The sequence below is a fragment of the Ovis aries genome, chromosome 4, assembly GCF_016772045.2.
Source record: "Ovis aries strain OAR_USU_Benz2616 breed Rambouillet chromosome 4, ARS-UI_Ramb_v3.0, whole genome shotgun sequence".
Lineage (NCBI taxonomy): Eukaryota > Metazoa > Chordata > Mammalia > Artiodactyla > Bovidae > Ovis > Ovis aries.
This window is the reverse complement of record NC_056057.1, coordinates 113,444,191-113,470,420: the sequence shown is the minus strand read 5'-3', so window position 1 is coordinate 113,470,420 and position 26,230 is coordinate 113,444,191. Positions and strand designations below refer to the sequence as shown.

The window sequence follows — 26,230 nt, the reverse complement described above, 5'->3', positions numbered from 1 at the left end:
ACCCTCTGCCATCACCCGATATTCCCGGACTAGATCTCAACCAGGAATGGTGCCCAGATCCTGGACCACAGGATAACCTTGTTCATCTGTGGCTCTTCATCTTCAGTAGCAGCTAGCTTAACCTTGTCATCTCCAGACTTCCTCTCTCAAGAAGCCACTCGCTGCTTTTGAGCCATGCTAAGGGGCTACAAGCGGGTCTGTGGCACCGCGGGTCTCAGGTTGATTGGCAGCCTGCCATTGAAAGGTCTTGGCATTGAAGGCCGGCTGTGGCCTGGCCGTGACTCACCTTGCATCTTCATCACCTACAACTTCACACATCCCGTCTCTGGCCAGGCCAGCCTCCTGCCTTCCAGCTCCCGTTCCTGCCTCCCCAGCTTGTCCCATCCACATCCCACATCACCTCTCCCTCCTCCCCTGCTCCATTCAGGTCATCCCTTTACGCCCCGACTCCTCCAGGTCCAAAAGGACATATAATCTCTTGGCAGCGGATGCTTCTCAATGGGGATCTAGTAGGAAAGAGTTTTACTCTTCATATTTTTTTTAAAACCAAATTTTACTGCATGCATTCATTTTTTTAATTAAAATACTTTTTAATTAACACATCAGCGGAAGGAAAATAAAAATCCACCGCAGAGCAGGACCACCCTGCTTCCGTAGATGGACCGCTGGGGCCACACCGAGGACCCTCGCTGTCTGGGGGAGGTCCACACTGACTGTCACCGCTTTGGTCAGCTCACACGAGGGCTCCCACGGGGCCGGAGCTGGGGGTTGGGTTGACTTGTGGCGTAACGGAGGGGGCACTTGGTGCAGTGGGGTCCACCGGACTAGGACGCAAGAAACCAAACCCAGACTCGGCTCTCTCGCTTATCATCCGTCACTAAACCTCTTTGGGAATCAGCTCCTTAAGGTGAAATAAAGGGATAGACTCAAGCTGTGGGCGCAGATGTTTCAAACTCATGTCTCCCATCCAAGTACTAACCAGGCCCGACCCTGCTTAGCTTCCAAGATCAGACAAGATCGGGTGTGTTCAGGGTGGTTTGGCCCCAGACAAAACTCATGTCTCAATAGGGGTTTCTCCCTCTTCCTTCACACACTCAGCAGCCAAAAAGCAAAATACCACCCCGTTGGTCTCACTTTCTGTGATTTAGGTTATGACAATGGTGATTCTCTCCACATGCTTTTGAAAGGCAGAATACTGCTGCCTCCCAACCAGAACCACAGACTAGAGGTTTCCCCTCCTGCTCCAACAAAACTCCACTGAGCTTGTCTATATTTAACTTCTCATTTTCTTAAGATGTGCCTCCTTCCTAAAGCAGAATAGAAGAAGAAGAAGAAAAAAAAAAAATCCCAGTTAATTGGATTCCAGTTCATTGAGGGTTTACTATAGGAAGCCACGCTGGAGAACCCTCCAGCCTTGTGAACATGCAGTCTGCGATCTGGACACCTTTTATTTAATTTCAGGAACTCCCTTTGCATGGCAAAAAGGGGTCTGAGGAAAGCAGAGCGGCACAGATGAGGGGAGGGGCAGAGGCAGAGCACTCACGAACTGTGGCCCCCCCGGCTGGGAGAGAAATGGGATCCAGGGGAGGAGCAGAAGTCATTCTTGACGCAAACAAGGGGCCTGGGGCGCGCCACCCCACCCCAGTGCCTGGCCATGCAAGACGCAGAAATGGAGACTGTGGCCCATCAGGACCACGGAAGAGATGCACCGACTGGTGGGGGGTCCCCTGGGGGCCACCCCCCTACCCCCCGCAGGCGCTTGCAGGGTCTGGAGCCCAGGAGGGTCTGTGTCCGAGTCCACGGGGCATGGCCGGTTAACAGATAGCACCAGTTGGGAGGCTCAGGGCAGGAGAGAGACAGAGGCTCTCAGAGGCTAGCACCTACTGGCCCGGGCCCTCCTGGGATGAGACTCACTTCCTGCCTGGCTGCTCTGGCAGTAGGAGCCTCAACCTCACCCCGCGTGGCCCCAGGAAAGGAGGAAATTGTCAGGACGAGGTCTGAGCTGGGGCACCAGCTGCCTCCAGAGGGCCAGGGGCACCACACTGAGGGGCCAACGTGGGAGGGACAGGTTGGGGGTCCGACGGGGGGGACCTCCCTCCCACCCAGCAGTGCCCCAACACCGAGAACCTTCCAGAAGCACATTCCTGGGGCATTTTGTAGTCAACCCGTTCCCCATTCCCCGCCCCATGACCCCATGAGTGGGCCCCCTGTTGCTTCTGATTTATGTGTGGTGGGCCAGGGGCAGAGAGACCAGGCCACAGAGGTCTCTCCAGTTCCAGAGGTAGGCAGCGCGTGTGTGGTGGGGTGGACACTCCGCTGGAGGCCTGGCCCTGGTCCTTCGCCCGCCCCTCTAAACCATCTCAGCTATGCCTCCCCTTCCTCAGCTATCTAGTCGGAAACTCCGACCCCACCTACCTCAGAGGGACAGGCTAAGGGTGAAAGTCGATAACGGATAGAAAAACGTGTTTTTTTAAAAAAGTATAAAGCGCTATTCAAACGCGAGGCAGTGTTGTCATCACGGAGATCCACCCCTTAGCACGTCCCTCCTCTTTCACCTGGACACCTCGTCTTCCTTTTTTAGGGTCGCTTTAACCCTTAGGACCCTATTTCTTGATCTCGGCAGGGGTCCGAGACTCCCGGGTGACTTTCCCTGACCACGATCTGAGACCCCAGAGCCCAGAGGCCAAATGGGCAGGCTAGGTGCCCAAAAGGGTGGTGGGGGTGTGTGCTGGCCTCCTCGATGTCCTTTCAGGACCGTCCCTGCGGGAGGAAGCCCCCTCGGTCCACCCCGTGAGAAAGCTGGGCTGCCCCTTCGGCCGGACAGGTCTAGGGGACTCCCGCCAGCCCCTCCCACCCTCAGGGGAACCCCTGTCTGGAGTGCAATTCCTGTTCCCAATTTCCAGCAGGTGGCGGCTCGAGGGAGGGAAGGCGCCCAGAGAACCGAGGGCGGGATTGTGGTGGTGGGGAACGGGGGGAGCCTCACGACGCGCCCCCAGGCTCGCCCCGCCATCCCCGCCCCCCGGCCCCGGCCCTGCTCCTGTCGCCGCTGCCGCCGCCGCCGCCAGGCCCTAGTCTCGCTCGGGCGGCGGCTGCAGGGGCCGCGGGGCGCCCAGGCCCGAGCCGCCGCCGGGGCCGCCGCCGCCGGCGCTGTGCACACGCAGGTGGTCCTTGAGCGACTCCTTGTAGCGGAAGCTTTTGCCGCACTCGCCGCACGTGTAGGGCCGCTCGCCCGTGTGGATGCGCTGGTGCTTGAGCAGGTTCTGCTTGCGGATGAAGCTCTTGCCGCACAGCGCGCACTGGAAGGGCCGCTCGCCCGTGTGCAGCCGCTGGTGGTTCTGCAGGTGCTCCTTGCGGCTGTAGGTCTTCTCGCACTCGGAGCACTTGTAGGGCCGCTCGCCGCGGTGGGTCATCTGGTGGCGGATGAGGCCCGAGTGGCAGTTGAAGCTCTTCTCGCACTCGGCGCACTCGTACGGCCGCTCCTTGGTGTGGCTGCGGTGGTGGATGATCAGGCTCTTGCGCACGCCGAAGCTCTTGCCGCACTCGGGGCACGAGTAGGGCTTGCTGCGCGCCCCGCCGCCGCCGCCGCCGCCGCCGCTGCCGCCGTGCAGGAGGAGGCTACGCCGGAGGCCGCCCGGGGAGCAGCAGCTGCCGCAGCCCCCGCCCGGACCCCCGCCCGCAGCCCCCACGCCCCCGCCGCCGCCGCCGCCACCCGCGCCGCCCTCGCCGCCCGCACCGCGCTCCCCGGGCAGCGCAGGGAAGCCGTCGTCCAGCAGCGCGCCCCCGCCGCGGCTCGGGGGGCCGCCCGCGTCCTCCGGGGGCGCCGGCAGCGGGGGCAGGCTCGGCGGGGCGGGCTGCGGCGGCGGCGGCGGCGGGGGCGGGGCCGGGTTCTTCACCATCAGCAGGCTGTCACCTGTGGGGAGAGACACGAAGAAGCGACATGCTGATACGGCTCGTCTGGGGCGCGGGGGACCCAAACCGTCTCTGCGAGGCGGGGTGGGGGCCGGGTCCTTGATTAGGTCCTCTGAGGCCTCCTGCGAGTCATGGGCTGGCGGGCCCCCAGCTCCCCCCGAGGATGAGGGAATTAAACACGGCTGCCTGACCCTCGGACCCGCACAGAGCCGTGAGCCGGAGGCACCCGAAGCGGGTAGGTGGGGGGCACGCAGCTAGGTCAGGAAACTCCCGCAGATGCTGGGAAGAGCGGCGCTCCGCGAAAGCTCCCTTGAAAGGCAGAATTGCCCGGAAATAGACTTAACTGTATTGACGTTTGATGCTAATTTATCTAAAGAGAATTTCTTGACAAGAAGGAAAGAATTTGCCAGAACCTATCCCAGGTGAACCCACCACACAGGTGGCTCAGGCAGTAAAGAACTTGCCTGCAGTGCAGGAGACCCGGGGTTCGATCCCTCGATTGGGAAGATCCCCCGGAGGAGGGCATGGCAACCCACTCCAGTCTTCTTGCCTGGAGAATCCCATGGACAGAGGAGCCTGGCGGGCTACAGTCCATGGGGTGGTGGCAAAGAGCCGGACTCAACTGAGCCACCGAACCACCACCACCATCCCAGGTGAAAAGCCTGTCTAAAGGCCTAGGGGAGTGGAATGCAGGAAGCTGGGGGCATGCCTCCCACCTCCCTTGTGAGGTTGCATTTCCACCTAGCATGCAGCCTTTGGCCTCCTACAGCAGTGGGGTCAACTGTGTTGGTGTGAGTCCCATCTGGCCTCAGATCCCATTTGTGGGGAGCAGACGTCATGACGCTGTGCACCCCCTCCTGTGGAAGCGGCTGCTCGGCCAGCCTCCCCAGGAAGCACCAGTCTTGCTCCTGCAATGATGCTCTTTGCTTGCATCCCTGCCTCTCCATAGTCCATGCTCCCGCACTACCGTGGGGTCAGAGGGACACAAAGCCTAGAGCATCGATCAGAGCCGTGACCTCAGGCCAGGACTCTGACCCCCAAGGAACCACTCGGTTTGATGACCATGTTCAGGAGCCTTCTCCTTCCTTCACCCTCCATCATCACCTCCTGGATCCCTTGTTCACAGTCCCTTCTTCCTACAGGAGCCCCAAACCATGACATGTGTTCCTTACCAGCTGCTCCTAAAGAGACTGGGCTGAGCCCGCCCCGCACCCCCCGTCTCAGCCGACACTGCCGGGAGGTCTGGCTGTGGCCTCTGTCACCGCTGCACTGTGGGCCCTGCTTCTCCCTCTCCACAATCTGCTCCTCTCATTCCTTCGTAGGTGTTATTCACAAGAGTACCCCCAAGGAAACCTCCATCTCGGGGACTGTTTCCTGGGAAACCCAACCCCAAACGGTCCCAATCCTCCTCTGATCCTTCATCACGCTCAGTACGGGCACGTTTTTTGGTGCTCTGCCTTCCTGACCCAGCTTAGCTCCTGGGTCCCTCTGCCCCTTCCTTTGTCGGGGTTGCCCAGGGGACCCCAGTGTGGGTAACAGCACTCAGGCAGCTGAAGACTGCTGGAGAAGATCACACGTCTCAGACCCTGGCCTCCTACCCTGCAAATCAGTGTGTCCCATTTTTCCATTTTCCAAGGAGATGTCACACCTTCTCCTCCAGGGTCTAAAGTGAGGACTTGATAACTCTGGAAATCCCTGGCCAGTAGCTGATTCAGATACAAGCACATGACCTTGTTCTGGCCAATGAGATGTGTTTGCTGGGAAGGCTTCCTCATTCCCTGGAGAGAGTGTAGGGAAAAAAAGATGGTTTTTCCTTCCCCTCTGGGGCTGGAGGTGATGCTTGGAACAGCTGTGGCCATATTGCTCCATCCACACCACAGGTGGATGAGCAAGGATTGGAAAGAACCTGGGGCCTTGGATCCTTGAACTAACCGAGACTGAAACCAGACCACCTCTTCGTTACATAAGAGAATAAATGTCTTTATTCTTTGAGTGTGGATGGGTGGGTTTCTGTCCTCGGCTACCGCAATTCTCTTTTTTAGTTTTATTTTTTTGTCTTTATTCTTTAAGGCAGTTTGAATGAGGATTCGAAAGCAGTGAGTATCCTTCCAGACACAATAGTACAGCTTCACCCAACTTAACCCTCCTTTGACTTCATGTGCTCCCCTATCCAGCTACCAGCTCATCTCATTCCTCTGTTCCTTTTCTTTTTAAGAGTTAGCTATACTTGCTTTCACTACTTCTTTACCTCCATTATCTTTCAGACTTTCACAATCAGGCAGCATGTCCCAGCACGCCACTGAAACTTTTGTCAACATTCAGCTCCTCTCGCTCCCAGTCCACTCTCCTTTCCCGGGCCATTAAGAAGACTCTTGAGAGCTCCTTGAACAGCAAGGAGATCAAACCAGTCCATCCTAATGGAAATCAACCCTGAATATTCATTGGAAGGACTGATGCTGAAGCTGAAGCTCCCATACTTTGGCCACCTGATGCGAAGGGCCGACTCATTGGAAAAGACTCTGATGCTGGGAAAGATTGAAGGCAGGAGGAGAAGGGGACGACAGAGGATGAGATGGTTGGATGGCATCACCCACTCAATGGACATGAGTTTGAGCAAACTCTGGGAGCTAGTGAAGGATGAGGAAGACTGGTGTGCTGCAGTCCATGGGGTCACAAAGAGCCAGACATGACCTAGCAACTGAACAACAGCAACACAGAAGATGTTATCTCCAAGACAGACATATCTCCAAGAAGATATGTCAAAATCTGGATCCCCCCAGTGGTTCAGAGTGTGACCTTCTTTGGAAATAGGCTCTTTCCAGGGGTAATTGATGAGGTCATACTGGAGGAGGGCAAGCCCTTGATCCCACGTGACTCCTGACCTTACAAGACATAGACACACAGATGGTGTGAAGACAGAAGATTAGGGTCACAGCAAAGATCACCAACAGACACAGAAGCTAGGAAGAGGCAAGGTGGGGTCCCCCACAGCTTTAAGAGGGAGCAGGGCTGCGCCAAACCTCTGACTTCAGACTTCAGGCCTCCAGAACTATGCGAACAAATGTCTGCTGCTTCAGCCATCCTAGGAAACTAACACCCCTGCATCCTCGAAAGGAAAGGGGTCAATGCTTTGATACAGGCCTTTGAAAGGCCGCCACGACAGAGCATCACCCTGTAAGGGGCAAGGTGGGTGAGCAGCCATCCCTCTGGACCAAATACCCAGGGGCCCAGCTGGGTGCCCCACTCACCGGGGCCAGAGTCTAACCCGAGCTCCCCGTCCATGGAGTCGCGTGGGCCCCACGGGTACGGCTGTTCCTCCTGCTTTATCCATGACAAGATATCGTGGGCGGAGATCAGAGACTCTGTTTGGGGAGAGAAGGCAGACTTAGAGCCTGTTCATTTCACCGAGCATCCCACCAAAGGCTCAAACACCACCACACGCAGAGGCCACTGCTGTGCTCAGAGAGCGTGTGCCAGTCTGGGTATCCTGTGCCCCCACCCTCTTTGAGGTCCTGAATGGACCTCACTGATGCTGCTGCACCCGGGCTCAGCCAGGCAGGAGGCCCATCTCTCAGGAGGCCCGTGTGGCGACCGAGCCAGGACTGGGATCCTGGGAGCCCCAGGGCCATCTGTGGGGCCAGGCCAGAGGGGAGCCCAGCCTCTGACGGCCCACAGGACAGAGGGAGGAGGGCGAGGCCTTCATGATCAGTGACAGCAGAGGCAGTGGACAAGGGTCATTAATAAGAACTGCCCACCTCCCTTATCAGGAGGCGCTGCTTCCTCCTCTGTCCTGGAGCCCTTCAGCTCCCCACCCCAAACTGTGTGACCCTGGAGAGCTGACAGACTACACGGAACCCCAGACTCTACATCGGCTTTTCTGCCTGGTGTCCCCAGGGGTCACAACCACCAAATGAGATGACGCTGGCCTCCTCCACTCTGCAAGTATACGTGAGCGCATGCACATATGCACACACACGTGTGCACATATAAGCACATATACACACATGCGCACACGCACGTGCGTACACACACACACACACGCACTTGGGGCCTGGGTGGGCAGAGCATCCCTACTGCTCTTTTATGCTCCCCTTTATGCCTGGACTACCCCCAGAAATTTTCTGGGAGTCATCTAGCTAGTATTCGCTCAAGGAAAATTCCAGAAAATGTAAATTACTTTCTGTCAGAAATATGCGCAGCCTTTAAAAGGCTTTTAGGGACTTCCCTGGCCATCCAGTGGTTTAGACTCTGTGCTTCCACTGGGGTGCAGGTTCGATCCTGGGACAGGGAACTAAGATTTCACATGCTGCGTGGCATGGCCGAAAAAAGTACAAAATAAATAAAAGGCTTGTTGATTATACTTCAGAAATCAGCTAAGTCATTTCAGTATCAGTTCACTGACAGGACAAATTATTGATGTAAGGATTCCTTTAGAGAAATCCTCCTCGCTTTTCTAGTAGTTACACACAAAAATGGGTACAAAGTCGTCCTCTGGGGAACACACAGTGGTTCATTCCCTGAGTTTCTCACTGGCCTTGGACCAAAGTGACTCAGTCGGGTTGATTTCCCAGCAGATAGGAACGTCACCCTCCACGTGCTCTGGTGGCCCGCTAACCTGAGTTGGGGTCTGTTGGGATGTCCCTCTCCGCCAAGTCCTGCTGGTCCCACACGCACGGGGGCTCCTCCTGTTTGATCCGGGACAGGAGATCCTGGGCGGAGGCCGGCGAGTCTGCTTGATGGGACAGAGCGGCAAAGGGGTTAGGGGACACGGGCCCGCCCACCAGGCACTGCTTTATGTCTCTCAATAGGTTCTTTTCCCTAAACATCAGCAGTAATCATTCGAGGTCGTTAAAGCTTTAGGTCGGCTTGGCCCCCACTGCTGGCGCTCTTGCTGAGAATAAGTGGAAACTACGGGGGAGGGATGACATCACAGGGTCATCGCTGAGAGAGCTTGTCTGTGCTTCAGGAATGTAACCCCTTCCACGGAGCTTCACACCCGAAGCCTGAGCACCGGCATGAGGGAGGGCTTCCTCCTGCAAGGACCAGCCAGGGAAATGACACTTCCAGGAAGCCTTTGGGAGACGGTGAAGGACAGGGAGGCCTGGCATGCTGCAGTCCACGGGGTCGCAAAAAGTCAGACACAACTGAGCGACTGAACAAGAAAGCCTTTTATCTTCACCATCTTAGTGAGAATTTTCTAAGATGTAACCTAACTGTTCTTTCCTCTGCAGACTCCATTAAACTTCATCTACCTTTTATTGCTTTCTTATCTCAAAGACTCCACTGGAGATAGTAACATGGCTATCTATATAAGCTTTCGAGGAATGAGCTGGATGAACTGGAAAGCTGTCTTCCTCTGCTGGGGGGCTGTTACTACTCACCTATGAATATGAGGCTTTGACTAAGGGGATGAAGCTTGTGGAGCTCTAACCCATGGGTAAGTTAAGAGCTTATCTTAACTTATAATATACTATCATCTTAACTTATAGTCACAGGGCATTACTGTATCTTGTGATGGGTAATTTTATGTGTCCTCTTGTCTAGGCAACAGTACCCAGATAGCGGGCCAAACATTACTCTGGATGCTGTTATGCTGTTTTGTTTTGAGGAGTTTAACACTTAACCCATAGACTTGGAATAAGGTGGATTACCTTCGGTTATGTGGGTGGGCCTCTCCCACCAGCTGACGGCCAAATAGGAAAAGACTGACTCCCCGAGGAAAAGTGAATCCTACCGGCAGACTGCCCCCGGTTTCCAGCTGGCAGAAGCCAACTCCTTCAATTCAATCCCTCTCTCTTTACACATGGGTGTGCACACACACACCCTATTCTTTGAAGAACTCTGACTAAGCCACATCTTCTCGAACAGAGTGCTCACGTACACATGTTGGATGGATGCTGTCAAAGAGGTACCCAAACTGCCCGTCAGGATGGTGCCTAGGGCAGGGGGGCGGCTGGCACAGAGGCAACAGCTGTGTTTGTTTAAAACAAATCAGTTCTTCCCACTTGGGAGCAGGTCTTAGGGACCCACAGATTCCCTACCCACCGAACCTCTAAAATGCTTCACTCTCAGTACTTCGGCAGACACTGTTTTTCGAGGGGAGAAACGAATAGTTAAAACCTGATGTTACAAAGAAGAGAAAACAGAACAGCTAAGGCTAGAGGTGCTGGCCCCTCGTCCCCATCACGCACGGTGTCTGTGCCTCGTGGGAAACCCTGTTTTCCTATCCATGAATCGTGGACCCACACTTCATCTTCAGCTCAGGCCTCTGGCCGGGCACAGCTGTCAGAGAACGCTGGGCACCTGCAGACCACGCAGACCCTTCCCTCAGCCACTCAGCCCGGGAAGCCAGGTGGCTCACTCACCGGTTATGGACTCCGTGGGGATGGCTCTCTCCTCCAGGCCCCGCTGAGCCCGGGCGCACAGGGCCTCCTCCCGCTTCACCTGAGAGGATGCGTCCGGTGCCGGCCCCAGGGGCTCTGCTCCTGGGGACAGAGGGTTACACGGTCGGTACCGTTTTCAGGAATGATCGTCAGCTTGGGGTCAGGGGCACAGCCAACAGCGCTCGCCAGGGAAGAGAGCACAGGGGCCTTGGGTTCCTATGGGCACCAAGAACCCTGAGGAGCAGAAGGGCCTGGGAGCAGGGGGTGATCAACCCCCAGGACAAGGGGGTGGGCCATGCTGCAGAGCAAGGTAAAAGAAGGCAGGCAGAGAGCACAGAGACAGCCCGTGCTGGGTATGCTGGGTGGCTGCTGTCAGGGTGGGCCACAGGGCTCCCTCCACGTGGGAGACATCCGGCTTCATCCTGCACCCCAGTCAGAAAGATCGGGCCAGACACACACACACACACACACCTGCACCAACAGACACAGACGGACACACACACCCACACCAACAGACACAGACAGACACACAGATAGACACACCAACAGATAAACACACAGACACAGATACACAGACACACAGACACACACACAGACACACCAACAAACAGACACACAGACATATACACATAGACACACATAGACACACACACACCAACACAGACACACACACACACAAAGACACACACAGACATACAAACACACATACACAGATACACAGACACACAGATAAACACACAGACACAGATACACAGACACACAGATAAACACACAGACACACCAACAAACAGACACACAGACATATACACATAGACACACACACACACCAACACAGACACACACACAAAGACACACACAGACATACTCACAAACACACACACACAGATACACAGAGACATACGGACACACACACACAGACACACTCAGACACAGACACAGATAGACACACACTGATACAGTCATAGACACACACAGACACACCAACAGACACAAATAGACACACAGACATACACATAGACACACACAGAGACACACAGACACACACCCACACCAACACAGATACACACAGACACAGACAGACACACAGACAGACACACACAGACACACACAACACACACACAGACATGCACAGACACACACACAGACATGCACAGACACACAGACACACAGATAACACAGACACACTCACAGACACACACAGACATACAGACACACACAGACATACAGACACACACACACACACACACATACACACACACACAATTAGCAGGAAGTTAGAGTGGGCAAAGGGAAGCAGCCCAGCCCCATTCCTGGATGGCTGTCGCACAGCATCCTATGCATAAGGGACAATAGCGCATGTTCCATGTAGACCCCAAGACGCACCCACAGGGCATCTTCCTCTTAGGAGGCTCTCTGGTGTGACCTATACCACCAGCCCCGGCAGGAGACAGCTCAGGCAGGAGGAAAGAGACTAGATGAGGAAACGGAAGACTCGGATCTGGGTTTCAGGTCTGCTCTCCGCCCAGCGGATGAGTCACTTGGCCTCTCTGGCTCTGTCTGCTCCGTCCTTGGTTAAATGGACACCGTGGTCTCTGTCCTATGTGATGCAGGGATAGATGACAACTCAGTGGAACAGCTGAGGTTACACTGCTTTCATGGAAAGGTCGTCACAGCTGCTGACCTCAAACGTGTGGTGCTTAAGCCAGGGAAGGAGCCATTTAGACAAAATGTCCAGAATAGGCAGATCCACATCGACCAGTGACTGGCAGAGTACGGAGAATGGGAGTGACTGCTCCCAGGCGTGGGGTTCCCTATGAGGAAATGTTCTGGAATTAGATAGCGCTGATGGCTGCACCAGCCTGTGAACCACTAAATCCTACACTCCAAACGTGAATTTATGGCAATGTGAATCACATGTTAATAAGGATCATCAAAAAAGCAAGAGAGTTCCAGAAAAACATCTATTTCTGCTTTATTGACTATGCCAAAGCCTTTGACTGTGTGGATCACAATAAACTATGGAAAATTCTGAAAGAGATGGGAATACCAGACCACCTGACCTGCCTCTTGAGAAACCTATATGCAGGTCAGGAAGCAACAGTGAGAACTGGACATGGAACAACAGACTGGTTCCAAATAGGAAAAGGAGTATGTCAAGGCTGTCTATTGTCACCCTGCTTATTTAACTTCTATGCAGAGTACATCATGAGAAATGCTGGGCTGGAGGAAGCACAACTGAAATCAAGATTGCCAGGAGAAATATCAATAACCTCAGATATGCAGATGACACCACCCTTATGGCAGAAAGTGAAGAGGAACTAAAGAGCCTCCTGATGAAAGTGAAAGAGGAGAGTGAAAAAGTTGGCTTAAAGCTCAACATTCAGAAAACGAAGATCATGGCATATGGTCCCATCACTTCATGGGAAATAGATGGGGAAACAGTGGAAACAGTGTCAGACTTTATTTTTCTGGGCTCCAAAATCACTGCAGATGGTGATTGCAGCCATGAAATTAAAAGACGCTTACTCCTTGGAAGGAAAGTTATAACCAACCTAGATAGCATATTGAAAAGCAGAGACATTACTTTGCCAACAAAGATCCATCTAGTCAAGGCTATGGTTTTCCAGTGGTCATGTATGGATGTGAGAGCTGGACGGTGAAGAAAGCTGAGCACCGAAGAATTGATGCTTTTGAACTGTGGTGTTGGAGACTCTTACAAGTCCCTTGGACTGCAAGGAGATCCAACTAGTCCATTCTAAAGGAGATCAGTCCTGGGTGTTCATTGGAAGGAATGATGCTAAAGCTGAAACTCCAGTACTTTGCCCACCTCATTGAAGAGTTGACTCATTGGAAAAGACCCTGATGCTGGGAGGGATTGGGGGCAGGAAGAGAAGGGATGACAAAGGATGAGATGGCTGGATGGCATCACTGACTCGATGGATGTGAGTCTGAGAGAACTCCGGGAGTTGGTGATGGATAGGGAGGCCTGGCGTGCTGTGATTCATGGGGTCGCAAAGAGTCAGACACGACTGAGCGACTGAACTGAACTGAACTGAACTGAACTGAAGGAGAGCAGACTGGGAGGGAGGGGGCTGTCTTCGAGCAACCTTCTAGGGAGGTTTCAGTGAATACGCCCTCCACATGTAAGACAGGAGGGGCAGAGGGCCCTGATAGGAAGGCTGCTGTGACGAGGCAGAGAATACGGTCGGAGGACTGGATTTCACCTGGTCCGACACCGTCAGGAGAGCCGAGTCCCTGAGAACCCGCACACTTCCTGTCACCAGGTGTAATGTTCTCAGGGAACTGGATCCTTAGAACATAAGATTCCCCTCGGGTGAGGGGACAGCCTTGGAGGGTAAATCTGCCTGTGAGAACAGGCTGAGAATGCTGGAGATGACAGCCGGGCACAAAGCAACCGGCCACGTGCACCACACGCACCACTCACACCACGCACCCTACGTACAGCATGCATACGAAGCACCCTGTGCATATCGCGCACACCACACACCCACACAGCCACGCACACCACACACCCACGCAGAGCCCTCTCCGCCCACTTGCCTGGGCAGGGCCGCTCCCATGTCTAGCGCCCCAGTCAGGCCTGGGAGGCCGCCCCTCTCCATCCTCTCCAGTTTACCTGGGCATCTCAAGTGACATGCCTCTAACCCAAAAGACGAACCTCCATGGTGGCCTTCCTGGCCCTGAAACTTCCTGTATGTGACCGCCCAATCTGCAAGGCGGCAGAACCGGCCCCACGAACAACTAAGAGAAGCCGCGCCCCGCTGCCCCCCGGAACTCATGCTGGGATGGGGGCTTCTCTCCCGCCCCACCCCGACTTGGGGCTCTCTGCAGCTGCCATCACCTGCGTCTGGATCCATGAGGATCTCTCTCTCTTCTGGGTCACGCTGCTCCCACACGCAGGGCTCTTCCCGGGGCTCAGCCTGAGATGGGGCTTCCGGCTTGGACACGGGTCCCTCTGAGTCTGGAGTGAAGTGGAAGGCAAGGAAGGGCTGAGGGAACTTCACCAAAGGGTCTCCATCAAGGGCGATGGGGAGCCCTCCCCTCCTCTACCCTGGCGCCCCTCTTGGCGGGCGGAGGTGGCCGTTATGTCAGGTCACCTCTCAGGAGCGTCTAAGTCAATGGATCCTCCAGTTCCTGGTGGAGAACTAGCTGGGTTCTGGAACCCAGAAACAGCAGCAGAGACCGGTGGCTTCTCCAGGGCTGCTGGGAGGTAGCGCCTAGGGATGCTGTTGGGCTGTATTCCAGAATAGTAGCAGCAGAGTGTTCAGTTCTGTAGTAACAGGCCCTGTTCCTGGGTCTTTCCTTTCCATACTCTTATCAATTGCTCTAACTTCCTAACAGGGAAGCACACTGTCTCTTGAATTTCTGTGAAGTATCAACATGAAACACCTTGCCTAGGGGTGCACCCTGGGTTGGGAAGCATGTCACCCCTCACTCCGAAGATGCTCACCCGGGGGACGGAAGGCACACTTACCCAGGGACATCAGGGTTTTGTAGTTCTCCTTAACCAGGTTGTTGTAAAGCTCCTTCTGCCATTCATCCAGGTTCTTCCACTCGTCCTCGGAGAAGTAAACAGCGATGTCCACAAAGGTCACTGGAACCTGGGCCAACAACAGTGTTAGTCTGGTGCTTCCTGCCTGCTGCTCCTCCCCAGCTCCCGGGAGGGGTACTGACCGCTCCGCCCCAGACTCTGGCCCCAGTCCCCATGGCCCCAACCTCCCCATCCTGCTTGGCCTGTCTCAGTGGAGTCAGTCCACTCTGACTCTCCTGAGCTTCCAATAACAGATGGTCACCACTGCCTTTTAAAAACGAGGCATTTCAAAGTTAGGTGACAGCCTGGATGGGAAGGGAGTTTGGGAGAGAATTGATACATGCATATGTATGGCTGAGGCCCTTCGCTGTTCATCTGAAACTATTACAACATTGTCAATCGGCTATGTGCCAATACAAAATGAAAAGTTTAAAAGTTTGAAAAAATATATAATAAAAAAATTAAAATAAGGCATTTAACTACATCCTTTGTAAATTCACTTTAAGGTCAACTGGGTACCCAAAGGTCAAGCTTTTGGTGTTCACGGTGACAGACATAGAGTAGGTTCTTGGAGTCTCAGGGAATCAAGTACAATAAAATCCTGTTGAGAAGCTGTATTTCTGTCACCTCTAGGTGCACAGCTACATTTTTGTCACTAAAACTTGCTGGTGCTAAGGCTCTGGCATCTTCATCTGTTTTGGGCACCACTATGACCAACCTAGATAACGTATTCAAAAGCAGAGATATTACTTTGCCGACTAAGGTCCATCTAGTCAAGGCTATGGTTTTTCCAGTAGTCATGTATGGATGTGAGAGTTGGACTGTGAAGAAGGCTGAGTGCTGAAGAATTGATGCTTTTGAACTGTGGTGTTGGAGAAGACTCTTGAGAGTCCCTTGGACCGCAAGGAGATCCAGCCAGTCCATTCTGAAGGAGATCAGCCCTGGGATTTCTTTGGAAGGAATGATGCTAAAGCTGAAGCTCCAGTACTTTGGCCACCTCATGCGAAGAGTTGACTCATTGGAAAAGACTCTGATGCTGGGAGGGATTGGGGGCAGGAGAAGGGGACGACCGAGGATGAGATGGCTGGATGGCATCACTGACTCGATGAACGTGTCTGAGAGAACTCCAGGAGTTGGTGATGGACAGGGAGGCCTGGCGTCCTGCGATTCATGGGGTCGCAAAGAGTCGGATACGACTGAGCGACTAAACCGAACCGATGTCCCAAGCATCTAGAAGCTCGTAGTTCGGAGTCAGGAAGCATTTGCTGGATGTGTTGAATGGTCTTCGCCCACAGTAGGAAGGTCCCGCTGGAGCTTGAGTCGTCAGTTGTCTAACATCAGTCACAAGGTTCAAGGGCATCTCGTTTGCCCCATAAAGCTGTCATCTCGGGTGGGTGAGGCCTCCTGTCTGCCCATTGCGGTCACTCACCAGCATGACCTCATCTGCATAGAATCGTTCAGGATGGTTTCAGTTCCGTGACTTTAGGATCTGAGCTGCCCTGTGCTGACCACCAGCCTCACCTCCTAACACTTTCTGTTCCTGCTGGGCCAGCCTTTCCCCCTCACCCTGAAACCCAAGCCCTCGGTTCTCCCCAAGCCCTGACTCTTGGTACCATCCTTCTTGGTACCTGACACGTGGTACCTTGGTGTGAATTAGAAAAAGCTGCCCTCTTGGGCAGGCCCGCAGGCACGCTGTCTGGTGAGTGGGCAGTGCCTCTACACAGAGGAGAGGTGCCAGTGCCAGGGTCAGGTGCCACATGCGCACCTGGGTGCCTCCTACCGCCTGGACGCTCACTCCCATCTGTAGAAACAGAACTAGAACTTCTAATCCCCCAGACCTTCCACAGACTTGGGCGAACCCCCAGCCTAGGAAAACTGAGGCAGAGCCGTCTTCATTTAAATTCCCTGCCCGAGATAAAGGTCACGAAATTCTGCAGGTGACAATCGCGATACACTCTGACCTCTTGGCTGAGGCTCCAGGCTGCTTCGCAAGCCTCTTGGCCAGCTTGTTCCCATCTCGCTGTGTTCCCTGGGAGGCTTCTTTTGAGCTCTTCGCTCTCCCCAGCCATCCCCAGTCTCCCCTTGATGGCAGCTTGCTGGTCGCAAGCTCCTGGCTCGGCCCGTCTCCCAGGCGAGCCGACTCCCGACACGTGCCCTTCATTTCTCCTCCTCATGCTTGTGACACTCAGTCCACGCCAGCTTCTCCCTCTGGCATCTTCTGTCTCTCCCCACCCTGCTCTCACTTCAGGGCCTCCAGCCCTCCACTCTGCCTCCTTCAGTGAGGCTACATGCCTTCTTCTCCTGAAACATTCCAAGGACCTCCCTGTCCAGGGGTGAAGACTCCACACTTCTACTGCACAGAGAACGGATTCCATCCCTGGTCAGGGAACTATAAATAAGATCCCACATGCCACTTGGCATGGCTCAAAAAAAAAAAAAGAAACACCCCAAGATGCACGCTCTGTGTTTTCTTCACAATCCACACATCCCTCACCCCCTGAAATCTGCCTATGGGCCCCCCACTGTCTGAACCACCTCCTGGGAGGTTATCAGCTTCCTGCCATTAACCCTCGACCCCTCAGTCCTCACAGAGGCCAGAGCACCTTCCTGAAATCTCCTCCTGCTTGCTTCCCACAGCCATGGAGCCTGGCTCTCATCTTCCTTACAGCTCCTCCTTCTTCCCCCAGAGACCAAGATCTGGCCCTCACTCTTCCCTGTTTCCTTGCTTTCCCCTTGGCAATTTCTTTTTTTTTTTTTTGGCTTGTGTCTTTTACAAGTTCTGTGGGTACCTCTTTGTAGATGACACTCTTCAACTTTCCCTTCAGAGTTCACATTTCAACGGTCTTCTGACTGGCTTCGTTTATTCATCTTTTAAGGACCTCACACTAAATGTATTCAAAACCAAGCTGGTGGAATTCTCTGGAGATACAATGGATAAGCATCCACTTACCAATGCGGGAGATGTGGGTTCGATCCCGGGTCTGGGAAGAGTCCACGTGCCGCGGAGCAACTAAGCTCGTGTGCCACAACTACGGGGCCCGCGTGCCCACAGACCAGACTCCACAGCAAGAGGAGCCACCACAGTGAGAAGCCTGCGCACCGCAGTGAAGAGTAGCCCCTGCTCGCCAAAGTGAAGAGTAGCCCCTGCTCGCCACAACTAGGGAAAGCTCGTGTGCAGCAGCAAAGACCCAGTGCGGCCAAAAAAAAAAAAAAAAATCCGTTACCTTTTCCAACACACCAACTCCTCTGCCTCCCTTCACCAGTCAAAATTCTGGGACCATAGTCTCCCAGGTGGAAAAAGATATCACTTTGCAAAAACTTCACTGTGCTAGGATGTGGCAGAAGTCTGAAACATGGTCCAAGACTACAGGCAGCCTACAGTTCAGCCAGACAGAAAAGATTATTCATGACTTCTCCATGAGTAATTACACAATTGATGGAAACCACAAGGCACAGAGCAGCTGAGAGACAATGGCCTTCCTTGGATCTGACAAAGAGAATGCGTCTAACAAGGCCAAGAGTCTACAAGGAACTAGAACTATGGCCCGCAATATTCACAGTCTCATGGTGCCTTATGGTTGTGGATATTTTAAAATACATCCACAAATTCTTTGTCCCTTCAAAAAATAGAGCCTAATTCTCCTCCCACTGAGCATGAGCAAGACTGAGTGACTTGCTTCTAATAACAAAAGAAGTGATGGTCTACAGCTTCTGCTGTTTTGTTGTTCAGTAAGTCATGTTCAACTCTTTGCAGCCCCAGGGAATGCAGCACACCAGGCTCCTCTGTCCTTCACTATCTCCTGGAGTTTGCTCAGATTCATGTCCACTGAGTTGGTGATGATATCTAACCATCTCATCCTTTGCCACCCTCTTCTCCTCCTGCCCTCAATCTTTCCCAGCTTCAGCATCTTTTCCAGTGAGTCAGCTCTTCAGATCAGGTGGCCAAAGTATTAGAGCTTCAGCATCAGTTCTTTCAATGAACATTCAGAATTGATTTCCTTTAGGATTGATCGGTTTTATTTTCTTGCAGTCCAAGGGACTCTCAAGAGTCTTCTCCAACACCACAATTCGAAAGCATCAATTGTTCAGCGCTCAGCCTTCTTTATGGTCCAATTCTCACATCCGTACATGACCACTGGAAAAGCCATAGCTTTGACTCTATGGACCTTTGTTGGCAAAGTGATGTCTCTGCTTTTTAACGCACTATCGAGCTTTGTCATAGCTTTCCTTCCAAGTAGCAAGCGTCTTAGTGGAGGTGATGGAATTCCAGTTAAGCTATTTAAAATCCTAAAAGATGATGCTGTTAGCGTGCTGCACTCAGTATGTCAGCAAATTTGTAAAACAGCTTCTGAGGCTTGGTCATAAAAGTTGCTACAGCTTCCATCCTGGTCTCTCTTTCTGGATCCTTTACTCTGGGGGAAGACAGCTGCCATGTTATAAGGATGCTTGAGCAGCCTTACAGGACAGGTTCAAGCAGTGAGGACCTAGCTGAGGCTTCCTGCCAGGAAGGAAGGAGCAACTGGAAGCCAATCCTCCAGCCTCAGTTGAGCCTTCAGATGACTGTAGCCCCGGTCAACAGCTTGACTATAACTTCATGAGACTCTGAGCCAGAACCACTCAGCTAAGCTGCTCCTGAATTCCTAACCCATGGAAACTGTAAGATGATAAAAAATAATTTTTTTAGGCTGCTAAGTGTTGGGGTATTTGTTACACAGCAATGGACAACTAATACAATGAGCTACATGGTGTTGTCACAGCAGTCCTCGCAGCTCCACAAATCAAGTGTATTATCATCTTCATGTTACAGATGAGAACACTGAATCTCAGAGGGACCTGCTGGGAGTTCACTTACTGAATGACTTATTTAAAGGTCAATTCTTTCCTAAGAGGGATTGAGGAGGCCCAGAGACAACAGAAAACATACTTGACCTGTGGTAGGAAAACTGATACGTGGTGAAGCCAAGATTCAAACCCAAGCTTTCTGCTTCTGGACCCCACAAGTAAGCCATGTTCCGTGAGGTACAAATCAAGACCCTGACACGTGGTTCAATGCACAGTGGGGCCAGGACTCGGCACTGAGTTAAAGTGCAGAGCACAGACAACAGCAAAGGGCGGCGTGTGGGGAGATGAACACAAGCAACATGGTTTATACGCCAAACTCTACACAGACCAGCCCCGCGGGCTGCAGCGGCAGAGGGCGGCTTAGGGAGGAACCGCTGTTAGGACTCAGCTCTGCAAGGCCTCGATGGATTACCGCCCAGCACCTCCTCTGGCCAAGCCACTGGCTTGACTGCCAGAACCAAAGATAAAAAAGGGCCAGGCCCTTATGTGGAAGCGTGAGCCCTCCAGCTGCAGAGTCACTCGGCACACATGTTTCGCTACAAGCAGGTCCTGTTGCAGGCACTGGGATGCTGCAGTGAACCATGCGGAGGAAAGCCAACCAAGAGACACAGAAAGTATTTCAGATACCTGAATGCTTAATTGCTTGGAGGAAATGAGAGCAGGGACCAAGGAAAGAGTGTGCTGGGCTGGGTGGCCATGAAGGGGACACTGATCCAGTGACGGCTAGCAGACCCCTGATGGGAGCGACCTGCAGGGGGGGCGGCTTCAGTGAAGGGAAGTCCCTGCCATGGGGACCCTCTGGTGCGCTGGCAGCAAGGAGTGGGCAAGAGGGGGAGATAAGGTCAGAGGGGTGGGTTTGAGGGAGGGGACCACTGACAAAATGGAGGTTTTTAAACTGAATAACCTGGGGAGCCATTTGAGGGCTTTAAACAGAGGTGATATGACTGATTTATATTTCTCAAAAGGATCAGTCTGGCTGCTCTGTTGAAAATAGATGGTCTGGGGTGGGGGCCAAGGATGGAGACAAGGGGACCAGTGCGGAGGCCACGGCAGGAATCAGACAGGAGGCAGCGGTGGTTACAATTAGACAAAGGTGGGAACAGTGAGGTGGCGGGGGGTGGGAGGGGGGCTGTGTGCATATTTTGAAGAAAAATCAGATAGTATTTACTCATATAATGGAAATCAGGTGCGAGAACGAGAGGAAGTAAGGATGAACCCGAGGCTTGCGGCCTGAGCAGCTGGAAGGATGAGGATGACTTTGAGGAGAACAGGGTTCGGGCAGAAATCGGAAGTTCAGTTTAAGTAAGTAAGTAAGTGAAAGTCGCTCAGTTGTGTCTGACTCTTTATGACCCCATGAACTGGGAATTCTCTCTAGGCCAGAATACTGGAGTGGGTAGCCTTTCCTTTCTCCAGGGGATCTTCCCAACCCAGGGATCGAACCCACATCTCCTGCATTGCAGGCGGATTCTTTACCAGCTGAGCCATGAGGGAAGCCCAAGAATAATGGAGTGGGTAGCTGATCCCTTCTCCAGGGGATCTTCCTGACCCAGGAATCGAACCAGGGTCTCCTGCATTGCAGGCGGATTCTTTACCAACTGAGCTATCAGGGAGGCCCCAGTTTGGTTTGAGTTAAATCTAAGATATTTGCTGACAGCCTGATGGAGATGCTGAATTAGCAGGCAGGAATGCGAATCTGGCATTCGAGAAGGAAGTCTAGGCAGGATACAGAGAGCAAGAGTGGGAGGGAAAGACTGCACTTGGGAGCTGACAGCACCCAGACTGCATCTACAGCGCTGAGCCTGGGTGAAATCACGAGGGAGGGAGGAGAGACCGCAGGCAGGCCAGGAGGAGCCCGGGACCACTCCAAACATAAGGAAAGGAGAGGGAACGGCAAAGAAGACTGAGAAGCAGCAGCTGGTGCTGTAGGGAAAGAACCAACATGGGAAGGGGGTTCCAGGGGGTCCAGAAGCCAACAGGTGTTTCTAGGAAGGGTGGTCTCCTGCATGAAAGGGCAGGAAGACGAAGACTGGGAGGTTAATACTGTGGTTCCAATGATCCTTGGCTCTATGGACACCATCAGAGCTCTGGCAAGACCAACAGGATGACGAGGTGGCGGCAAGAGCCTCAGCCACATGAGTTCAGGGAGAATAACCCAATCCCCAGGTTACTGGAAGACTGAGAAGAGAGGAACACAGTAAATGAGACCAGGGAGGACGCAGCAACAGAGTCCAGACAGTGAGGAAGTCCACAGGTCAGATGGCCTAGTACTACAAGGGGATATGGGAGAGACAAAGGAGGCACTTACAGGGGGAAAAACTTAGAGACATAGCAATCACAGTGTACAGACTTATTTAAGTTCTCATTTGGGCAGCTCAGTTGGTAAAAAATTGGCCTGCAATGCCGGACACCCAGGTTCCATCCCTGGATCAGGAAGATCCCCTGGAGAAGGAAATGGCAACCCAATCCAGTATTCCTGCCTGGGAAAGCAGCCCGTTGACTGAGAGTGCAGGGTTGATGGGCCAGGAGAAGGTGGGAGGGAAAACAGAATAGGAAACGGAGCATGAATTCTGATCATGAGATGGGCCCGCTGGTGACGGTCATGACTCCAGCAACTCTGCTTGGAGTGGTTTTGGGTCTGTCTCCAGCCGCATGCAGAGGAGCAGGCGCAGACCGCAGCCAACGACAAACGGTCTTTGAAGGTGTCAAGGCGAAAACCCAGGCGGGAAAAGCTTTAGGAATTTGCAGACCGCTTGGGAGGGACTGGGAGCAGAGAGGGCAAAAGGCTCACAGACAGAACCCACGGGCTCTGTGGGGAATGGGTGGAGGCCAGCCTCCCTGCAGAAGAACATTCCAGACAAGGTGTTCAAATGGAGGCTGGCTTTGAGAGGACACCAACATTGGGCAACAGGGGGTCAGAGAGGTTTGTGAGAAGGCCTGACAAAATGAAATCAAGGTCCTCACCATCCTCCCTGCCCTTTGGGGACCACCGCTTACCTTGGGGACCTCGCCCTTGCTGCCCGGGGGCAGCCGCAGGACCCAGAAGTTCCTGTTCCTCAGCAGGTTCTCCATGTTCTCCAGGCGCCTCTGCAGCAGCCCGTACTCCTGCAGCAGGGTCCCCAGCACGGCCCACTTGCCCTCCATGTGGTTCCCGAACTCCACGGCTGTCTTCTCGCAGTCAGCCAGCTTCTTCTCAGCCGTCCCCGTCCGGCCCTCCAGGTTGAGCAGCTGGCTGGCCTGGGCGTCCACCTTCCTCTCCACGGCCTGGATGGCGGCCACCACGGTCCAGAGCGAGATCTCTGCCGTGGGTAGCTGGGGCTCTCGCATCATGCGGTCGGGGAAGACAGGGGCCCGATCTGGGAAGGGTGGGAACTGGAAAGGCATCGGTCGCCGGGCGTCCATGTCCCATTCCTGAGCCTGCGGGCAGAGTGGGGGAAGTGATGGCCGGCATGAGACCCCGTGTAAGGAGCGAAGGTGGCCTGAGAGCAGGGGACAATGCGTCAAATGCTGCAGATCCCCATTCTCCCGCCAAGCGCCTTCCTCTCTGGCTACAGCGTTCACTAAGGTCTGCAGCAGTAGCTGGGCACCCACCCACCCGACCTTCCCACTCCCGACCTGCGGGAGTCGGGCTGGTCGCTAGTCTACCACTCACCCTGACCCATGGCAGGTCAAGGTGGTGGACCCTGGCCTAAACTGTCACAGGCCACTTCTCTTTGACGAGACCAGCTGCTTTCTTCGCGGGCTAGACTTAATGGTGAACTCCGAAGAGCTTGCCCAGCATTTGCTGCTTCAAAGCAAAAATGTTCACGTCAGTCACGAGCCCCCTAATCGTTCCAGCAATCTCTAAGCAGGTTAGGGCAAGAACAATTATCCTAGAGCTCTGCTTTAAAGATGATGAAATAGAAGCCCAGAGAAGTGCCTTTCCAGAGCACAGCTCTGCACCGCCTACTGGAGCGGTTCTAGGTGCTGCAGGTTGACAAAAACACAGTTCAGATAATGGGGCTGGGGGCACCGGAGACACTGGGAGCCCGAGCCAGAGAACAAGCGAGAAGCCTTGTCTCCTTACACAACTGTGTATTCATATTTTCCAAAGTGGGTGTGCCCGAAAATGTCATTCCCTGAGGAGGGGGGAGGGGGGAGCATTTCTAAGAGGAGGAGAAGATCCCCCCCACCCCTCCTGCTTCCCCAGGGGAGGGGTACCCAGTGGCCCTGGCCCTCCAGTACCCCCAGCTCTGGGTCCTCACCCAGAAAGGCAAAGTCCCCAGGATGCAAGTTAAGAGTTGATCCCTATGACCAAGAGAGGGGTGGTCACTGTGTAATGTTGACCCGGGGACTGGCCCCATACCCCACCAGCACCCAGGGCTTGCTGGACAGCAGGGCTGAAATGGTCTCTCCTTGCCATGTGACAGGGGAAGGGTCACCTTCTGTTCTCTCTGTTGCTGCTGAAGGGGCCCTCAGGATGGGTGAAGCGGAGACCTGTTACTTAGAGGTGAGTTGGGCAGGTCGGGACAGACATGCTCACGGCCCTCTCAGACTCAGCACGGCTGTGGCAGCCACAGAGGAAGATCACACAGGTTCCAGGGAACGACTCCTGACATGGGAGAAAAGGCAGCAGGGCCTGGGCGAGAGGTCCTGGCATCTCCAGCAAAGCTGTGCCCTCAGCACACAGAGGTGTCATTCCAGCCTGGCCCACCGAACAGGTCAAGGGCTGACGGGTGGAAGTTCAGAACGTCACTGGGCCCAGTTTACTTTTCGCAGGTGTTGGGGGAGAAAAATTTTCCTTCTACCCTTCTAGGTCCTTCCCTGGTCTCACAGTCAAATTGCCATAAGTCAGATCAACATGAGAAAAACAAATTCAGTAACACGTATACCTCCTGTATTGGAGAAGGAAATGGCAACCCACTTCAGTATTCTTGCCTGGGAAATCCCATAGAGGAGCCTGGCAGGCTACAGTCCATGGGGGTGTTAGACTCCAAAGAGTCTAACACGACTGAGTGACTAAACAAACAAACATACCTCCTGTAAACATGGGCGAGACCCAGAGACCTGAGTGATCTACCAAAATGACCCAAACCACTGTATGAAGTACCGTCTTCAGCTAAAGACAAAGGATGACGTTGGGGGGCTGGGGAGTTAGTTATGGGGGTACCCAGGGAAAGGATAGGATGTAAGGGCACAGGTTAATGCAGATATAAGTCGCTGCCTTCTCTGATAAAGAGTTTTTAGTGACTGAGTCATGCCCTCTTCCTGGTATAGCGATGGAGGTTTCTCTTCTACAAAGGGAACTCCTACTTGGTTTTCAGAGCGTCTCCTGTGCCTGCAGCTCCTCTAAAATAACCATCTTAAAATAATCCTGGTGCCAAGGAGGCAGATTTTGGGGCGGCAGATTCTGCTCCCCTAAACAGGTTTGGAGATGTAAGGCTGAAACATGGTCAGACAGGACACAGCAACTCCTGGCCGACGTGTCAGAACCTGGCTGGCTGAGAACCAGGCCAGGGACAGAGGGGGGCTTGGCGGAGTCCAGCCGAGGTCAGGTCCCACCCTCTGCCCCTGGCAAAGCCATGGAGGCCTGTCTCCGCCTCACACACAGCCCTGGAGCTCTGGCTCCCCAATTCGTCTGCACCGTGAGCTCCTCCTTAAGGACCGGTGCCCACTCTCAACCCCAGAGACTCAGATTTCACCGGTCTGGAGGAGGCTTGGGAGTCAGGAGTCTTGAAAGGTGCTCAGGTGCTTCTAACAGTGCGGCCAAGTTTGCCCACCGCTGGCAAAAGGGCAAAAGCACCTCCCACCGGCCCCTTCCTCGATCACAGCCGGTGCCAGGGAGAAACGTGAATCGCTGTTACACTTGGGGAGAGATGATGGCCGTACAACATTTAAACACACCTTTCTGTCTGAGTTGGCCGCAGCGGTAAAATCTGACCAGGGACCCCGCGCGCCCAGGTCCCCGGCCTGGCGCGAGGCGGCCGGCCAGCCCCTAGGCGGGCCGGGGCCGGGGTCGGGGACGCGGTCACGGCGCGGACCGCGCATTCCGGGCCCTCCCCCCGCAAATCCCTGGCCCCGCGGGGGCCTCCCCGGGGCGCCGGCTCCGGGCCTGGCGGGCACGCGGCCTCGGGGGCCCGCCGCTCCGGGGTGCGGGCGGGGGCCTGCGAGGGCGCCGGGCCCGGCCTGCCGCGCGAGCCCCTGTCCCCCCGACCCCACCCCCGCCCGCGGCCCGGGGCCCCCCGCCGCCCCGGCCCCGCGCCCCGCCCCCACGGCAGGCGGGCGGCCATGGCGCCGGCGGGGGTGCACCCACCTGCATGGGCGGCATTCCCTCGGCCATTTCCCCGCGCAGCGCCGGCTCCTGGTGGCAGACCTCCTCCGGGGGCAGGGCCTGCGCCCAGCTCCAGCTCCCGCTGTCCAGCCCCAGGCCCTGGATGCCCAGCTGCTGAGGCTGCGGCCGTGTTGACACAAACTGCATCCTGGGAGCGCTGTTCCCCCGCTCGGGCCGGCCAGGGAGAAGAAGAACGTTTTCCAGGCGCCTTCCCCCTCGCCGGGGCCGGACAGCTCC

The 26,230-nt window shown here is 54.5% G+C and overlaps 1 protein-coding gene across 1 annotated transcript; it reads right to left on the bottom strand.

The window, feature by feature from the left end:
• Positions 1–565: 565 nt before the first annotated feature.
• ZNF282 (zinc finger protein 282) lies at positions 566–26,230 on the bottom strand. Its single transcript, XM_027968916.3, has 8 exons — positions 25,976–26,230; positions 22,681–23,100; positions 14,788–14,914; positions 14,155–14,274; positions 10,275–10,394; positions 8,525–8,638; positions 7,158–7,271; positions 566–3,910 (listed from the first exon to the last, which is right to left on the bottom strand). Exons 1-8 carry the CDS (start codon positions 26,138–26,140, stop codon positions 3,069–3,071), a joined length of 2,022 nt encoding a protein of 673 aa, XP_027824717.1. The 5' UTR covers positions 26,141–26,230; the 3' UTR covers positions 566–3,068.

What these genes read in the sequence shown, in the direction of transcription:
- ZNF282 (XM_027968916.3), bottom strand. Translation starts at nt 26,140, where the DNA reads ATGCAGTTTGTGTCAACACGGCCGCAGCCTCAGCAGCTGGGCATCCAG. An exon ending in AGGGAATGCCGCCCATGCAG is followed by an intron (nt 23,101 to 25,975) that starts GTGGGTGCACCC and finishes CTCTGCCCGCAG; the next exon opens with GCTCAGGAATGGGACATGGA. An exon ending in CGGGTTAGACTCTGGCCCCG is followed by an intron (nt 3,911 to 7,157) that starts GTGAGTGGGGCA and finishes CTCTCCCCACAG; the next exon opens with GTGACAGCCTGCTGATGGTG.